At 44.0% G+C, this 19561-nt stretch overlaps 1 protein-coding gene across 3 annotated transcripts in view; it reads left to right on the top strand.

Annotated features, from left to right (window-relative positions):
- Window positions 1–19561, top strand: part of FRMD7 (FERM domain containing 7) — a 51848-nt gene that overhangs the window by 9765 nt on the left and 22522 nt on the right. The window contains exons 1-4 of one of the 3 annotated variants that reach the window (XM_045472469.1): window positions 15109–16048; window positions 16440–16544; window positions 17589–17631; window positions 19108–19151. Coding sequence is in view for 1 of the 3 variants with exons in the window: in XM_045472467.1 (XP_045328423.1) it covers window positions 16440–16544; window positions 17589–17631 (148 nt within the window). In the remaining 2 variants the exon portion in view is untranslated. Of the gene's footprint in view, window positions 1–15108; window positions 16049–16439; window positions 16545–17588; window positions 17632–19107; window positions 19152–19561 lie in introns of those variants that run through there. The other 2 variants (XM_045472468.1, XM_045472467.1) reach the window with 2 other exon arrangements.

Raw genomic sequence — 19561 nt, 5'->3', positions numbered from 1 at the left:
CCTAACGATCAGTACTAATTCCCGAGATACAAGGAGGGAGTTGGACTAGAGGAAAAGGGAGAAACAGAGGGAGAGGCCTGGGGAGTAGCTCGGTCTGACCGGATCTTACCGTTGTGGGCAGAGGGTTCTATGGGAGCCTCGAGAGACAGAGATGAGATAGGAGAGACAAGCATGGGCCAAGTCATAAAAAGGGATGTTTCATATGAAGAAATTAAGGTTCAGCAAGGTTAAAAATGAGCCCAAGGTCATACGACTGCAAGTTAGTACTTGAGCCGGGAATTGAAGGAGTGTGTAGACTCCAGAACTGCCGCCCCCCACTTCTTCCCACAGCCTGCGGCCTCCAGACTCCCGGTACCCAGCAGGAAGTAAAGTGCTCTCCCTGCTTTACCGAGCAATGGCAATGATGGTCATGAAGCTTTCCCACAACTTATATTTATATTTCAGTGTCTAATTAAGATTTTATAAAAAAAAATAAACTTTTTAGTATTTCATTAAAATTCTCAGACAAAAAGCAGGCCAACAACCAACAATGCAACCTAAATAAGCTAAGGATTTCACCTTCTGGAGAAAAGTATCCTAAGGTAACGATTAAGGTTGTGTGCCAAGATGGATGTACATCTAAGAAGATGTCTATCTTAGTGTTGTTTGCAATAACTAAAAGGAGAAAACAATTTACGTGTCCAACATGTGGGTGGTTTCCTATACAGCAACTAATGATGATATTTATTTTTTTAAGATTTTATTTTTAAATAATCTCTACACCCAATGACGAGAGTCACATACTCCATGGAGTGAGCCAACCAGGTGCCCCTACTAATGATGATATATACGTTTTTTAAATTTTTTAAATGTTTATTTTATTTTTTAGAGAGAGAAAGAGAGAGAGCACCTCAGTGGGGGAGGAGCAGAGAGAGGGGGACAGAGAATCGGAAGCAGGCTCCGTGCTGATAGCAGAGGGCCTGAGCCAGGGCCTGAACTCATGATCTGAGCCAAAATCAAGAGTTGACGTTTAACCAACTGAGCCACCCAGGCGCCCCTAATGATGATATTTAGAATATAAGGCTAAGTTTCTTAAAAGATGGCCACCAAAAAGTCTTACCGTATCACATGCCTTGAGAATGATCTGGAAAGTTTTACCCTAAGGTCCTAACACTGTCTGTCTTTTGAGGGATATGCTCATAAGCACTTTATAACTTCCTCTTGTTTTTCTGTTTATTTTTGACCCTGATATTTTAGTGAGCATATTTTGCTTTCTGAATGAGAGGGGAAAAAACTCAAAAACAACGAAAGAAACTTCATTTGGAAAAATGGTTGCTATATAAGTTCCATGTCCCACATACTTAATCAAATTAGGGGACTCCTCTCAAAATGGCGGGGCCTCATGTTCCCATCTGCGTGCAGCCACATCATCTGATATGTGGAGGTTCCAGGTACCTGCCTCAAAAATATCAACTCCATTGCCACTAGCCCACAATTACTACTCAGTTTCTTTCCAACCTAAAAAGTAATGATAATAGCTAAGATATACCACAAGAATGTTTATTTATTATGTACTAGGCACTAGTATAGGTATTTTACATGTACTAGCTCATCAAAATCCTCGGTGAAATAGGTGCTATTAATATCTCCACTTGACAGATGAGTAATCTGGGCAGAGAAGTATAGTAAGTGGTAGAAAGAGGATTTAAATGGGGCCCTCTGGGTTAAGAACTCATGCAGTTGACCACTGTATCCAGTCTTTACGGCTTGTCTTTCAAGAGTCACTGTGTGTTGGACTTATCTTAGTATTTACATCTTAAGCAGTTAGTTCTTGTGTGTGATTGAAGTAATGATGCAGAAAACCAGGTCAACAGTTTCAGGGGAAAACTGACTTGGGGTAAGCAGGACCTGAAATAGCCATCAGCGGGCTTTCGTGGGGGCAGATGGACAATGGAAATGGTTCAGATAAATGCACAGAGTTAGAAAGATAAGGTATAGGGTGGCTGAGAATTACATGAAGCCAAAAAGGATAGGTCATTCTTTGGGACTCAATGGTGTGTGTGTGGGAGGGGACAGTTATACATCCAAAAGGACACAGGGAGTTCTCCCAATTTGGTGAAGTCACAGATTGCCTGTAGTATAGTCAGCACTTACCTGAAACATAGTAGGTGCTCAATAACCATCTGTTGAAGCAATGAAAGAATGAATTATCTTCTTGTCCTCAGCTGCCAGGCAGCTAATCCCTGCTCCAACGAGCTCGCTGATAAAATGTCACTTAGCTAATAAAACATTCTAGGAAGTCAAGTCTTAGGGGGGATGTGGCACAAATATTTCATGTATTACAGTAACAAAATATCTCTGGACCAAACCTGCACCCATGTAAAACTGTGTGACCACAAGTAAACCCTCACTGACTGTTTGTCAGAGATGAGAGATGTTGTGACTCAGGCTCCCCCAAAGTTCAACGAAAGAGAGGTCATCTCTTCTCCTAGTAGCCTACATAGGCTCCCCAAGTCAAGTCGGTTTGGAGATGCCACCATGAACATGTTTGTTCGTTTCTGCATTTGTAGGAATGTGGACTAGAACCTCGTCAGCTGGGACAAGCAAATATCAAATTCAACATTCATAAGGGAGGAATATGTTTGGTTTTGATTTATAAATGACAATGAGTCCGTTTAACCAGATCCTTCTGCACAAATAATTCCACGTAAGAAATTAAGGGAGTAAGATATTGGAAAAGCTTGCTTTGGGAGTATGCAACTAATTTTAAAACCCAAAGGTTAGTATATCTTGGGACCCCAATTTCCCACCAAAGATTGAGAATAAGTAATCATTCCTGCCACCACTCCCTTCTCGGATTCCCCCAACTGAACATTTTGCAGGTTAAAGCATACTTTGTCTTTCTTTCTTGTATGCTAGAGTTTTAGAGGTACAGTACTTTAAAAAATATATGAATACAAATTTTTCTGAGCTTGGCCGTACTTGTCTCTGAGTACAGTAAGAGAATCCCAGACAACTGTTTTGAGTTATGTTACACATCCTAACAATAGATCTGCCATATTGAAATAACCTGGAGGAGGGAGGATGGCAGAGGTCTGTGAACCTGGCATCAGCCCCAGACTAAGCCAGACTAAGAAAAATGGGCAACCGCTAGGGTTTGGGTGATACAGCCCAGGTCACCCCACGGCCCACACGCGTGAGTCAGCACTCAGGGCTTGGATGGCTATATGCGTGGCAGACTAGGAGGAAAGGGGTAGATTGCCACAATCAGGCCTAAGAGTTCAGTTTTGGTGCTAAGCCACGGGTTCAGCAAATCACTGTGTGCAGGACATGGGTGAAAATCAGTCCAGAGGAGAGCAAAGCTTATGGAATCTCGCCGGCTGACATTGTGGGAAGCAGCACCAAGCAGCAGAAGCTGAAATAAAAGACGAGGTGAATAAGGGTCAGGAACACAGACAGATGTCTACGTGGGGGAAGAGGAATGAAATACCAGGTCCTAAGTGACTTCTTCAAGGGTGGAGCTTGGCAAGAGGCCAAGTTAGGACTGAGTCAAGCACCCCTTATAGGCTTCTTGCTTCAGGGCAGATCTGGTCCCTCAGTGTAGTCCACAGGTGTCGACAAGCAAGCACACCTGGCTAATGTGGGGGTGTTGACAGGGTGCGCGAATGAGACGTCTTGTGACGGGGCAATTAGCCTGAGTGATAGCTCACATGACCTTGCATCTTGCTAACCAGTTAGAAGCCTTCAGAAGTTCGTGATTCTTTTTCATTTTTGAATCCGGCTTTAACTAACACATGATGGGACAAATTCATTACAGAAAGATTAGAAAATTCTGGCAACAACAAAAAAATGCAAATAAAATCCCATCACTTAGGTTTCAACATTTGGGTGAATATTTTATACATTGACATACTACTTTCTTATGGATCCCCAAACTTGACACATGCCTCCCCCAATCCATTTAATTTGGAATAGTTTCCTGAATATAATTTTAAAAGATTTTCTGTTCAGTCAACACAGTTTCTCCACAGTAACCCTAATACGTTGCATTTCATGGCCTCTTATTAAGTAGATGTTTTAAAAGGCATTATTCTTAAAGGCTTCTTTATAGAGTTTCTGTGAAATTCACAACCTGTCAGAATAGGGTGGCTTCCAACCGGCTCAGAGCCCTGCTGGGCGACATACTGAGCTCTCCTTCTAAACGCAGTCAAACTGATTCTAGGAAGGAAGAGACAGGAATGGAGAGACCTTGGAGTTGTAAGCAGGAGGGAAGTGTGAGTCAACAGTATAGTCAAAAGGTGAGAAAAAGTAAAGTTAGGAAAAAACAGCGTGACCATGAAAGGAAAGAGTGAATCAAAGGAATGAGTTTTAGGTGTTTATCTTTCTTGTCCTTCATACACCTAGACATCAGTTTTTTCTTTACATTTAGGGACAGCCTGGTGTAATGAAATGAGCTCAGTTCCAGCTCTGCTTTTAACCTGCAGAAAGCCCTTGGGCAAGTCTCTTCCTTGCTCTGGATCCAAATCTCCTCACTTATAAAATGAAGGCACCAGACTATATGACATCTATCTAATGGTCTCTCTTGTGTCCTGAGTGTCTCCTATTGCTAGATATATAATTGCTAGATATATACAGAAGGTTTGTTTCATTGACTTCAAGTTTAAAAGAAAACTCCAGTTACCATTTGGAATCTGGTTGTGCATCATGTACACCACAGGGATTTAGTGCTAAAGCATTACATGGAAACAAACAATTATAATTGTTTTAATTACCCAGAGTACCTAGCAATTTCGACAAGACTTGGGAGCACTGTCTTGAGAATGCTATTATTACATTGTCACTTTTCAACAGCCTTTCCAATATAGGCATGGTAATTTCAGTGTCCTAGGAGTGGGGGCAAGATTGCTATTAGGGAGGTACCCTAGGATTTTTTTTTTCTTTTTTTTCCTTTAGTGTGAAGGGTAATTCTGAGCAATGAGACACCATCCAGCAAAGAGTATGAATCAGATGCAACCTGTCTAGATCATCGCCAGGCCTGCATAAGGCCTCAGGCAATGACATCATCATTCCCTTGTAGCTTCAAAAAGGTGTCTGCCAGAAAGTATCAGGTACTAAACTAGCTCTCTGATTCCAGAGTTCTCTTCCAGACATTAGTTTGGTCAGTATCAATATGGCTGTGGGTAAAGAGGGTGGAAGTTGGGCAGCTGCTCCGTTTGATTCTCCCGGACCCCTCCCCACCCCAGGACAGCCACGTGGGCTGGAAATCTTTCTGAGCAGTTTAATCCTAAGCAACTTCAAGCCTTCCATCTATCACACACGCAGTACTCTGAACTGCTTTGTGTTTTCAGAAATAAAATAAAAACCACTTGTAACTTGGTGTGAATTTCACAAATGCACAGGCAAATACAAGGATTAGGTTCTCTCTGCTTACCCCCACCAGGAAATCTTAAATACCCAGTTAAAGCTGGGCTTCCCTCCAGGGTGTATTGCTGAGCCTGTGGGCTCCTTGGAAAGGGCCTTGGTTGACTTCCTACTTATTCTTTGTTCTCTGATGTGTCTAACTACACCTTGCCCTACACCAGATGCTAAAAGACCAGACTGCCTGCAGAGAGGGCTCCATTTTAGAATGAACTGCTCCTACCTGGTAATTAGCCTCTTACCACTTTTAGTGGTTCTTTTTACTGGGAGTTCAACCCTCAAGAAGGGTCACAGCTTGGCCAATAATTTCTTCTGCTCTGTCCTGAAGGAGCTCCATTTCCTAGTTTCCTGGGTGGTCCCCAGTGCAAACTTTGAAATCGTGCTCAACTTCTTTCTTAGAAAACTGGTTGCATCTGACTCTATTGGTAAACGTGTGAGACATGGGCCTTATTTATTTATTTTATTGCAATGTCATGATATTTGCATTTTAAAATATTTATTTATTTTTGAGGTAGAGAGAGCGCGCGCGCGCGCGCGCGCGCACACACACACACACACACACACACACACACACACGAGTGGGGGAGGGGCAGAGAGACAGAGACACAGAATCTGAAGCAGGCTCCAGGCTCTGAGCTATCAGCACAGAGCCCGACGCAGGGCTCAAACTCACAAACCACGAGACCATGACCTGAGCTGAAGTCAGATGCTCAACCAACTGAGCCACCCAGGCTGCCCCAAGATATTTGCATTTTTAAGGAAAAGTAAAACAGCATTTTGGAAGGAGCAGTCTCAAGGTTTAGTCCCTAAGGTGTTCTGAGATTTTTGGATGTAGTCTGTGGAAGACAGGGAAGGAAAAAGACTTACTTTTGGAGGGGTCCAAACTCTCTGTAAATGAGGTGCATGCCTGTTGCTGTTTATAAACAGCTAGACTGAGGTGAAGGAGTGTAGACCAAGATGCAGAACAAGATTTTCCCACATGGCTGAAAATTAAATCAGCATCACTGAAAACATTCTAGTCCTGGAACTGTATCAAATGGTACCGAAATACAGACATATCTCTGGACTCTATTCTACTCAGTACAAATCAGATACTCTCACTAGAAGCGCTCTGCATGGTTCTGTGTTCCAAAATGACATTCAGAGTTCAGTATGTAACGAGGAAAAGGAGAGATGGAAATCAGCCATATGGTTGGCCAGAAGGGTCTAGTTCACAATTGTCTACATAAAGATGCTGAGTGGCGATGCGCTTATGCTATCCTTGACACAACTGATCCTCAGCCAGTTCGAGAGTGGGTGATTGGGGGAAGTTGCGAATGGGATAATACACAGGAAAGCTCTCAGATGCACCATAAAAACCCAAAAGAACATTCCAACTGGGTGACTTTAGAAGGAATCAGAGAACACATCAGAGACGAGTGTCAAAAACATATTTTGTTACTGTACGTCAGCAGAAAGCTTTTGATAATGACAAGCTGTGATTTTCCTTCCAGACTGGCGCAAAGGGTAGGGAGTGTCAAAGGAGGGGCTCAAGTATGTGCAGACATTGGTGAGGAATGTTCCAAGCATCCCCACTCTCAGATAGGTGGGTATGGGAAGAATTCAGTAGCAAGGAGTGGTGGGAGGTGAGGGCAGCAAGCTGGCAGGAGAGCCCCTTCTTGTACATGTGGTCGGTGGGCCAACTGGCAAAGGAACAAATGTCGGGGATGAGAAGGGTGATGCAGAAGGTGTATAAAAGGCAGCAGAATGTAGCCTAAGCTCAGCCGTGGTGTAAGCAAACCCGACCCTGGCAGAAGGCAAATGGGGGGCCAGGCAAAGAGAACATTGGGACCTCCAGGCTCATCATGCTCCCTCACCTCCCCAGGCCCTATGGTGCCGGCCATGGAGATACGTCTCACACCCCACCTCCTTGTCCGCCAAAATCCACGCTGTCATCTATCGTTTCTCACTCAAACTGCTGCAGCAGCCCCACCTGCTCCACCTGTTCCTTCCTCCCTTGTCCCTCAACGTGTATCAACAGATCGACAGCCAGACCGGTCTCCCCTGGGAGCTTGTGAGAAATAAATACAGATTCTTAGGCCCCACCTCACACCTGTTGAATCTGAATCTGTATTTTTTTTTTAAAGTTTATTTATTTATCTTGGGAGAGAGAGAGAGAAAGTATAAGTGGGGAAGGGGCAGACAGAAGGAGAGACAGAATCTGAAGCAGGCTCCATGCTGTTAGCAGGGAGCCTGACGTGGGGCTCGAGCCTACGAACTGCAAGATCATGACCTGAGCTGAGATCAAGAGCGGATGCTCAAAAAAGGGGGGTGGGGCTCCTGGGTGGCTCAGTCCGTTAAGCGCCTGACTCAGTTTCAGCTGAGATCATGATCTCATGGTTCGTGGGTTCGAATCCCGCATTGGGCTCCACACTGTCAGTGGGATCCTCTCTGCCTGTCTCTCAATGCCCCTCCCCCGCTCACTCTCCCTGTCAAAATAAGTAAATAAACTTTAAAAAAAATTAAAGACAAAAAAGTCGGCTGCTCAACCAACTGAGCCACCCATGTGCCCCTCCCCCTTTTCTTTAAAGTTTATTTATTTTGAGAGAGAGAGAGAAAGTGTACATGGGGAAGGGGCAGAGAGAAGGACAGACAGCCGAATCTGTATTTTAGCAAGATCCCCAGTTGATTCATATGCACTTTACAGTTTGGGAGCCTCTGCCCTAACCTCTGCCAGGAGGTCCCCACCTCAAACCCTGCCTGCAGGTGTATTGCCTCTCCTGGCAGCCCATCTTGGTAAGGCTCCCGCCCACTTTTCCAGTCACTGCATCTCACTTGCTCCGTTAGGAACACCTCACTGCTGGCAGTTTCGTTCACACCAGGCTTTCTAATCTCCTCTGCCTCTGACGTCCTTCTTCTATCCTTGTCTTCACCTGGCTAACCCCAACTCTTGTTTCCTCCCTTGGAATAGGCGTCTCCTCCAGTAGGAATCCATTGCGCTATGCCCTTTCCATCTTTCTGAGTTAGGTGCCCAGTGGATGTGATTTCTTATTACCCCCTGCTTACATGCTTCCACAAGGGCACTTAGCCCTAACTACTGCAGTTACCTGTTGATGTGCCTGCCTTGACTGCCAGCCTGTTATGTATTCCTTCGTGGTAATGCCTGCATCCATTTCGCCGCAGTATCCCTGGAGCCGAGGAAAGTAACTGGCACAGAATAGGTGCTCAATAATGTGTGTTGCATCAAAGAGAGGAGGGAAAGGTCACAAAAGCGTAAAGGCAACATAGAAGGACAAAGGCAAGGGCATCAAAAGTAAGCCCGGAGCGTGGGTGGGGGTGGGGGTGGGGGGATTACAATAGAAAAACAAAGAGTTGGGTAAAGAGAACACAAAATGGAGAAAAAACATGATAAAGGGGAGGTGAGGGAAAGCTTTTAATAGCTTATTAAGGAGAAAGCTAAAATTGATGAAGTTCTCTTCCTGGTTTTTCATGTGGCTGTTATGGTTGGGTCTTACCTATGGAAATGTGGAATCAGACTGTTAACATGCCTGAAAGGCAATTCCATTCACTTGCCAATGAAGGAATGATCAACAGGCACTGGTTTCTCCGAGGGGATACTTATAGTTACGTGTGCAATCGTTAATACTCCCTGATCTTGAATATTCAAATAAATGTTGCCCTTATCAAAACAGACCCCTTGGGTGATCCATATGCCGATAGCTAGATGTCCATACATTAGGGTTCGTCCAAGACAGTCCTGGTTTACACCTGTTGTGACAATATAATAATTACTAGTACCACTGGGGTGCCTGGGTGGCTCAGTCAGTTGAGCGATTGAGTGTCAGACTCTTGATTTTGGCTTAGGTCATGATCTCACGGTTTGTGAGATCGAGCCCCACACCAGGCTCTGCACTGACAGCACGGAGCCTGCTTGAGTTTCTCTCTCTCTCCTCTCTGCCACCCGCCCCCCCCCCCACACACTCATGTGCATGCTCTCTCTCTCCCTCTCAAAATAAATAAATATTAAAAAAAATAATTACTACTACCCCTGTCAACCTTCAAAAGTGTGCCAGTTTGGATGATAAAATAATCGTCATCCTACAGTCAACACTTCTTGAGCTCTTCCTACGGACCAGATGTTATGTAAAGTACTCAACCTCAATATCCTCATTTGATGCTCTCTATGAATTTTTAAAAATTGAGATGCAATTTACATACCACAAAATTCATCCTTTTAAACTGTACAGTCCAATGGTTTTTAGTATACTCACTGTGTTGTGCAAACTTCACAATTTTCGAATTCCAGAATATTTCCATCCTTCCAAAAAGAAGCCCCATACTAATTAGCAGTCATTCCCCATTCCACCCAGTCCCCAATCCCTATGGATTTGTCTGTTCTGGACATTCATATAAATGGAATCATATAATATATGGCCTTTGGTGTTTGGCTTCTGACAGTCCTGTTTTAGAATTAAGGAAACTGAAACTCAGAGAGATTAAATAGCCTGCCCAAGATCACCCCTCTAGCAGATAGAGGGCAGAACTAGACCCAGGTGTGTCTGGTTCCAGGACCCACATTCTTAGCCACCATGATGTGGTGCCTCCTAATATTTATTGTAGGTACTCAGCACATTCTTGGAACTCTTTTTTGGCCTTCTGTAACTGGGCACATTCTTTCCAAAATGCCTCACAAATCTTCATTATTTCAGAGTGGATTTAATGTTTGGAAAGAGCCAAAGTCATAAAGACCAGATATGGTAACTAAAGTGGGCCATCAAGCTGGGTCACTGCTATGGACCGAATCGTGTCCCACCCAAGTTTATATGTTGAGCCTCTAACCCCCAGTGTGACTAACGTGATTGTATTTGGAGATAGGGCTTTTAGTTTAGGAAGTCATTAAGGTTAAATCAGATCATAAGAGTGGAGTCCTGATCCAATAGGTTTGGTGCCCTTATAAGAAGAAGAGAGGGGCGCCTGGCTGGCTCAGTTAGTTGTGCTTTCTTGAGCTCAGGGTCATGAGTTCAAGCTCCAGGTTGGGTGTGGAGGTTACTTAAAAGTAAAATCTTAAAAGAAGAAGAAGAAGGAGGAGGAGGAGGGAGTTATCTTTCTGATATGTGAGGACACAGTGAGAAGGCAGCCATCTGCAAGCCAAGAAGATAGGTCTCACAGAACCTGACCTTGCTGGTGGTACCCGGATTTCAAACTCCCAGCCTTTAAAACTAAATGAGAAATAAATTTTTGTTGTATAAGTCACCCAGTCTATGGCATTTTGTCATGGCAGCCAAAGCTAATACAGTCATATTTGGGGATAAAAAGAGAGACAGAACCATAAAGTCAAAAGAATGAGTGATTATCATCTGTGACTTCAAGAACAATTTCCTGAGGGGAACATGAGAAATATTTTGAATGTGGAAGTCAGCACTGGAAACAGGAAAAATATAACAACTATAAGAAAAAATTAAAAATACTGATTATGCTACTGTTAATAATATGCTGTATTTTGTTTCAGTTTATCCTTTTCTGAAACCTTAGTTGTACAGTCTATATTTTTTAAAGTACACACAAAATATATAAATACATTAGAATCTCCTTATCTATGTGGTCAAAGGTGGTTGTTAGTTAATTGATAAAGTTTGTCAAAGCAGAAAATCAAAGTACACACACAGACACCTTAAGCTTCTAATTTTTTTAAAAAAATTTAATGTTTATTTATTTTTGAGAGAGAGAGAGAGAGCACTCGAGCAAGAGACAGCCAGATAGGGGGAGTCAGAGAATCCCAAGCAGGGTTCTTGCTGTCAGCACAGAGCCTGACACAGGGCTCAAACCCAAGAACTGTGAGACCATGACCTGAGCTGAATTCAAGAGTCAGATGTTTAACCAACTGAGCCACCCATTCGCCCCAAGCTTCTAATTTTTTTTTAAGATTTTATTTTTTTAAGTAAACTCTATACCCAACGTGGGGCTCAAACTCACAACCCCGAGATCAGAGTTGCATGCTCCACTCACTGAGCTAGCCAGATTCCCCTGAAACTTCTAATTTTGACATAAAACATATACATTGTTATTCATATGCCAGTCTTTTGCTGTAGGGTCAGAGCTTTTTTGAGTATGGACTTCTGGTTCTCTTTGTCTTTCTTCCATAAACCACACCAATAACTCATCATCTATGATTTTCAGCATTCACTTATTTAATGTGGAAAAACAATGTAGATGCTTGCAAAGCAATTTGAGTACAGAATCCTTCTGGATTTTTCTCCTGCAATATTTTACTGCTGTCATGTGCAAAACTAATACGACAGCACATTTTTGGGGATTCCCCCTTACTGAGTTTTTGCAAAGTGATGAACTTAGTTTTCACAGAAACAATTCTTGCTTTCAGTGTTCATAATTCCTTGGTGTACATACCATTTAATTTGTGTAATTATAACAAGTAGAATGATCAAAAATATGTTCAAGAAAATAATTATTGCGCATGGAACTCAATTGATGGGTGTAGAAGTACACAACCATTAGAGCAGTCTACTAGTCATGAACGTTCATCATGACACAAGCATCTGCCAATGTGTTAAAGAGGGAATGTAAAGCATTCTCTGTGCATCACCAAGTGGAATTTCATTAAGAGAGTTTCTACTGTCCTTGCTCATTTAAAAAAAAAAAAATCCAGGGGTGCCTGGTTAAACGTCTGACTTTGGCTCAGGTTATGATCTCATGGTTCGTGACTCCGAGCCTCGAATGGGGCTCTCTTCAGTTGGCGGCAGAGACAGAATTAATTAATTAATTAATTAAATCCACTGCTTAATCATTAATTGCTTAAATCATATGACATACCAGGCACCGTACTAAGCCTTTGGCGTGAATTATCTTGTTTAATTCTCACAACTCCATGAGATAAATCTATTTTGTAAGCTTATTTATTTATTTTGAGAGAGAGAGAGAGAGAGAGAGAGAGAGTGAGCATGCACACGCATGTGCGCACATGAGCAGAGAAGGGCCAGAGAGAGAGGGAGAGAGAGAATCCCAAGCAGGCTCATGCTGTCAGCGCAGAGCCCGAAGCGGGGCTTACTCCCACGAACCATGAGATCATGACCCGAGCCGAAATCAAGTCTGACGTTCAACCGGCTGAACCACCCACGCCCCCCAAGATAAGAGTACCATTATCTCCATTTCACAGCTGAGTAAACTGAGGCTCTGAAAGATTCAGTAACTTGCCCTAGGCCACACAGTGACTAATTTGTTCTTCCTCCTGAAAGAACTGTCTTACTAATGTATAGGAATCAAGTTAATTGTTCGGATCCATTCATCTACGTATTCAGCAAACATATATACATACTTCCAGGTAGTCAAACACGTGGTTTCTGTTTTCAGGTACCTGGAAAAGGCAGGTAAATCTGCGAGGTAAAAGATTCTCCCCAATTCATTCAGCTAATAAGTGAGTAGAGCACGATTACAATTCAGGTTTGATGTAGCAAATTGTCACATGACAGCTCTGGGGGCCTAGAAGCTTTGGCAGATTGTTGGGTACAGATAACTACCTTGAACATTTGTTGTTCCCATGAGAAGAGGAGTTTGGAGCTCCCCAGAAATCAATGTCCAATGATTAAAACACAGTTTGTAAATTGGAGACTGTAAATAGAAGTTCTAAAAAAAGTTTTAAATTGTGTATGTATCTATCTAATCCTTGAACAACACAAGAGTTAGGGATACTGACCCCTTACACAGTCGAAAATCCATCTCTATCTTTTCACTCCTCCAAAACTTAACTACTAACAGTCTGCTTACTGTTGACTGGAAGCCTTACCAATAACACAATCAATTAATACATATTTTGTATGTTCTCTGTATTCTATACTGTATTCTTACAATACAGTAAGCTAGAAAAAAGAAAATGTTATTAAGAAAATCGTAAGAAAGATAAAATACATTTGTAGTGCTACACTGCAGTATTGTACTGTATTTAACAAAACAAATCCATATACAAGTGTACCCATGCACTTCAAACCTGTGTTGCTCGAGGGTCAACTGTACACACATATGTATGCTTTCAAGTATTTATTTTTGAGAGAGAGAGAGAGAGAGTTTGCACACATGCATGCATGTCAGGGAGGGACACAGATAGAGGGGGGAGAGAGAGAATCCCAAGCAGGCTCCACGCTCGGCATGGAGCCCAATGCGGGATTTGATCTCACAACCGTGAGATCATAACCTGAGCCAAAATCAAGAGTCAGACGCTTAACCTTCTAAGCCACCCACGAGCCCCTATATAAAAAGTTTTCTTTTTAAGATAAACGTTGTTCTACTGTAATCCAAGGGGGAGGGTAAAACAGGATTCAGGATTGTAGTTCCAATTCCTTGAGGGGGGACCGGTAGTAAAGAATTTAGATCCACTAAAGAGCTTGATCAGAACGTTGAAGTGTCAGTTTAAACACAAACATGGAATGGAAAAGAGATTCAAAAGTCCAGAAAAGAAACAGAAAAGTCCAGAAAAGAGAAAATAGAAAAGTTGTATAGAAAGAGATATTATGAGAAAAATAATCGTAACCTAAAAATTGAGGAATTGGATTATCATGGTTGAAAAACATTAAAGCCTGCATGTTGAGACAGAACCAAGCCCTTACCTCTTATGCAACACGTTCCACAAGGCTGGCCAATTTTGAGGTACATTATGGAGGGCTGAAGGGGAAATGCCTCTCCGGAAATGGGGGTGGAGAGCCCGAGCCACGTGAGCGCCTGACCTCCAAAGGCATAAATGCCAAAGGCTTTTAGAGCCAATTGGCAACATGTGTGGGGATGGAAGACTCAGTAGATTACTCTTATAAACATGGTATGGGATCTTACGGAAGAAAGCAAAAAGGAAGCCTTGATCGGAATCCTTACAAGAATGGCTATATATTTATTCTTTGTGACTGCAGAAACATTTAAATACACAAACACATGGAATGTGGCAGCCTTGATGGGGAGGATTAAATACTCTGGTGGAAAAAAAGAATCAAAAATGAGGAGGAGAAAGGAAAATCTTGAGTTTCCTAAGTTGTTTGCGAAGAAACCAGAGCCTATGACAGAATTTGGTCCTCATGACTGAAATGTTTCTTTGGTGTCGGAAAAAGTATTGCTGTCATATCTCTCTTTAGAAATTCTTCTTTTTTCTTTCTCATAATAAAAATCCCGTGGCAGCTCCTTGTCTGGAGGGCTTTAAAAATAGGAGCGATCTCATCTGTCTGGAATGGTCTGTGTCAGCACTTGCCCTAGGCAAGGTTGCCACATAGGCAAAAACTCCCCCTTCCCTCCTCCCTTCCAGACGTCCCCCTCCTCCACTGCGCCCCAATGCCCTTCATGCCCTTGCACCCCCCCACTCTGTGTGGGCTGACCCCCTCTTCCCAGACCGCAGCTCCAATGTGACCTCCCACATAAAATCAAACCCCCTCTCCCTCAAGCTTTCTCCAGGTGCTGGGGATGCAGTAGGTTTTACCCCTTGCGGCCTATTTGCATTTTAAAATAGGACCCTGGCTGACCCACATGAATCTCGAGCTGGTGGTGGAGCTTTGGACAGTGTAACTAAGTAGAGAGAAGTCCAGGGGAGAGGGGAGCATTTGGGGTCGCTGGGGGGAGGGGGTGGGGTAGGTCGCCTTCCTGGAAGCTATTAAATCCCAGATGTGGGCCCCTGCTCCGCGTGGCACTGCCTTGAGGGAGAGGGTAGGGGGTGGGAGGAGGGTGGCTGGGCTCTCTGACCTCTCAAGGTTGCCGTAAATTCTACGGGTCGGTGATTTCCAACTACATTTCCCCTCACCCGGCTGCAACCCGGCTTCCTTTGCAGCGGCATAGGCACCACGTGACTTGGCTTTAACTAGAGGTTTTCAGCAGCATTTCTTTGCGCCTATCATCCAGGGCCCAATTTTCCCATCACGGCCCTCCCTGCAACGGCTCCGGGACATTTTCAGAGAGATCTTCAAAGCTCCTGTTCTCAGAGAAGCCCAGGAAAGGGGCTGTTTTGTGTTCACCGTGTACGTGGGCTTTATGAAGAAAAACAAAAACAAAACCGTGTGGCCCTATGTGAACGAGTTATGCTGGACCCAGATTTGGTGGGAAAAGCAGCAAAGTGAAGTCTACTCAAGGAGCTCCTATGAGTAATTTGGTCAATTTCATGTCAGAGCAACAAACATTCAAGAGCCCCTACTAGGTGCCAGGCTTTGAGTTAGACGTGGTGGGTAACAAGAAAAATAAAGCAAGGTCCCTGCTAGGAAGGCATTCAGTCTCATGGGAAAGACAGACATCCGGGTTCAAAGTGCACGCTGGAGGTAAGAGAGGGTGTTTGGGAGCACGGAGGTTGCCCTTGGCTCACCCTGTGGCTGATAGGTATCCGGGGAAAGCTCTCCAGGGAAGATGGCATCTGAGCTGAGTAGGAGTGAGCCAAACCAAAGAAGGGTGGGAAGGGCGGTCTGTGGAGAAGGAATGACAGGGGAGCAGAAGCCGGAGCCATGAAACTACTTGATGTGTGCGGGGAACTGCGAGCAGGCTGCGATTATTAGCAAGGAAAATGCCAGCGAGGGGGAGGGGCAAGAGAAGAGGCCGGAGGGGCAGGCGGGGCCACGTGAGCTTGAGCCTAAGTTGGGCCCAGCCTCCTGAGCGAAGACTAGAGACTTTATCCTGAGGGGAGCCACAGAAGGATTTTAAGCAGGTCAGATTTGCATCTTGATTAAACTGTCTGTCAATTTGGGGGGAAATCATTCAAATTGCCTGTGGGATGAAATTGATTAAAGAATTCCATTGAAGGGGTAGATTTGCAGATCTCGCCATAGTTAAGTGCAAGGCTCTCTTTTTCCAAGAGGATTTGTCATTAGTCTGAGGCTTTTTAAGCGGGGGGGGGGAGGCCCTAAAACAATCTACAGGTAGAGGCATGTATTTATCTGTGAAACATCGTCTTTTGAGAGGATGCAAGCAAGACCTCTAAACCGTGCTTACCCGAAAGTGCTTTAAGAGTTGGGCTGCCCCCACCCTTTCTCCCACACTGCAGTAACACTATCAGGTCAGGAATGCAAACTGTGCTATGATCTCTCTGTTTTGTTTAGCAAAAGTCATCCGGGAAGGCGCTGTTTAACCTGAGTTGCAGCCACCTAAATCTTGCTGAAAAGGAATATTTTGGATTAGAATTCTGTAGCCATTCTGGAAATAATGTAAGTTGCTTTCATTATAGGGTTCTTTGTGTCTAGGATTGCTTCTAAAATGCAGTTTGCAGCCAGGTATGGAGCGCTCAAACCTGACTGAAAAATGAAAAAGCATTTAAACCCTTGCATGGGGCGCCTGGGTGGCGCAGTCGGTTAAGCGTCCGACTTCAGCCAGGTCACGATCTCGCGGTCCGTGAGTTCGAGCCCCGCGTCAGGCTCTGGGCTGATGGCTCAGAGCCTGGAGCCTGTTTCCGATTCTGTGTCTCCCTCTCTCTCTGCCCCTCCCCCGTTCATGCTCTGTCTCTCTCTGTCCCAAAAATAAATAAACGTTGGAAAAAAAAAAATTTAAACCCTTGCAAAATGACCAGCTTAAACAACTATTGTCCCTCCTCCCTCTTTGTCTATTTAAAGTCGCCTCAGTTTACCAAACAGACTTTTCTACCCTACGCTCCTCTTTTGTCACCCTGGGAACAGCAATCTGTGCTTTATCTGTTCTGATTTTCCCTGAGGCTGGACATCAGCCTCCAGAATGAAGGCTCCTAACCTTACCAATGAGTAGGGGACTCTTCTTTCCCCTCTCTCAGGCCCCAACATTCTGGATGTTCTTCCTGCCGTGTCCTGCCTTGGCAATTCCGTTATCCAGCACCAGCACCTTCCCAGAAAGGCTCGTTATATCTACTAAGCTGGCATTTGGAGGCTTTAGGATTCAAATGCAGAGCCAAATGCCTTCATTAGTCTTTGTAGCCACTAACGAGCCTTGTATGTGACACCTTTGTCATCCCACTTAGGCAGGGGAGCAGTGATTCAAATGTCAACAACGAAGAGTTTATAGATCAACAGTGTTCACTGTCATTGGGTAAATACTAGGGGGCTGATTGAGTATGGTCGAGGTACGTCATCTCTGACACCACTGTTTCTAACTGTCCTTAGAAGGGATCTCAGTAGTCTTGGTATTTGTTTATTTCGTGTTGACTTTTGTCCATTACCAAAAAAAAAAAAAAAAGCTGCACTCAATGCCATGTTCTACCAACTTTTTCATTAATGTTATCACAGGTCTGGTTGGAGATACTGAAGCCCATTACAAAGCAAGTAAAAAGTAAGTATGGAAAATCACTTAAGGGATGTAATTCCCAGTGACAGCTTGAAAATATTTCAGCAACACCACACTATTCCTCACCAAATATAAGGGAGAAAAGGGCTTCGATGTATTATTTTAATCCTTTGTATATCCAGTGAATTTAGCAATTAAAAAAATCGTTTTAATTTTGCCCAAGAGGAAAAAACTCATGCTCCTGGATCTATGCTGGTAATTACAGCACTCTGTGGACTGGCTCGGACTCCAGCACTGCAAATCTTTGCGCATCCTTCATGTTCTTGGGGAAGGAAAAATTTCCTCTGCCCTTCAAGGTCCTTCTAGCCAGACTAAGAATCAAATGGACAGGAGACAGATGAACAAGAGAAATTCAAATTTAATCTCATACGTATGGGGAATCCACACAGGCATGGAAATTCCAAAGACAGGTGAAATGAGATAAATGTGTCCTCCAGAACTAAGGAGAAGGGGGCAGGGTGTGGGACCTCAGAGGGAAGGAATGCACTTCACAGGAGGAAGAAAAAGTAAATGTTTGGTAAACAAATGTTTGCTGGGCCACTCAGACACAATGGGACATAGAGGACTTTGATCAAAAGGCCTAGCGAAGTTCCTCCCTGTCTGCCACACCTAGTTCATGTTATAACGGAGTTATCTCAGGTGATAGCTCTCTTCCTGGTACAGGCTCTTCCTTTCCAGTGTAAATTTAGCCAGTTGAGGGGGAGGTAAAAAGCATTTCCTGAATTGACTGGGTTTTGATTGCTTTTAAGTCAAAATAATCCTAATGCCTAAGTGCCCATTTTAGGGCAGGCTGACCTTGGTCCTTATGTCAGTCTGCACTGCCATTTACCTTCTACCCGAAGATGTTTTAGTTTTATCCAATGTCACAGACACTGTCCATTTGTTTCATTTCGTATTTGAGTGCCTAGTACGTATGGAATTTTCCCTCCACCCGGATTTCACCACCTAGTGTGGTGCTTAAATTTCAGTGTGTGTCAGGATCACTTGTTCAAATGCAGATTCCTGGGCCTCATTCCCGGGTTGGGGGGGGGCAGCAGCTTGCATTTTAAACAAATTCCACAGGTGGTTCTGATGCAGGCAGATTTCAGTCAACACTCTGAGAAATGCTTTTATTTTTAAGTGTGTTTATTTTGAGAGAGAGAGACAGAGAGAGAGCGCGTGCGCACGCGCGCGCTCGCAAGAGCCGGGGGAGGGGCAGAGACAGAGGGAGAGAGAGAGAATCCCAAGCAGGCTCCACACTGTCAGTCAGCACAGAGCCCGATGCAGGGCTCACTCCCACCAACCATGAGATCATGACCCGAGCCGAAATCAAGAATTGGATACTTAACCGACTGAGCCACCCAGGCGCCCAAGACACGCTGTTTTACAGCGTCTCTTCCCTCGCGTGCTCTCTGGGTTGGGGCTTCCGCACCTCCATCTGTTCCCACCACATTATAATCCCGTGTCACCTTATTCCAACAGTTCCTAACTGATTCCCCTGATCCATCATGTACACTACTCCAAAGGTAACTATTGAAAATACAAAGCTGACCACATCACACCCCGGCTGAAAATGCTTCCACGGCTCCTCATTGCCCTTAGAATAAAGCCCAAACTCGTTAGCAGGATCCGCAAAGCACAGACTCTGCCTGCCTTTCTAGCTTTACCTCTGCCATCGACCCCCTTCATACTCCTACCTTTCCTGCCTGTGACAAAATTCACTTCAGGCGTAGGGTTCTCAGATAAAAGATGTCCACCTAAATTGGAACTTCAGGTAAACAAAGAATAATTTCTTTGTATAAGTATTTCCCATGTGATCATGGTTTATCTAAAATTCAAATCGAACTAGGAGCCCTCTTTTCTCCCTCTTCTGCTTCCCCAGTACTCAACACTGACATTAGTCTGTGCTGCTGCCCATCCTCCCAGACTATGAGTA

Source organism: Leopardus geoffroyi, chromosome X, assembly GCF_018350155.1.
Source record: "Leopardus geoffroyi isolate Oge1 chromosome X, O.geoffroyi_Oge1_pat1.0, whole genome shotgun sequence".
Taxonomy (NCBI): Eukaryota; Metazoa; Chordata; class Mammalia; order Carnivora; family Felidae; genus Leopardus; species Leopardus geoffroyi.
This window is presented reverse-complemented; position numbering and strand designations above follow the sequence as displayed.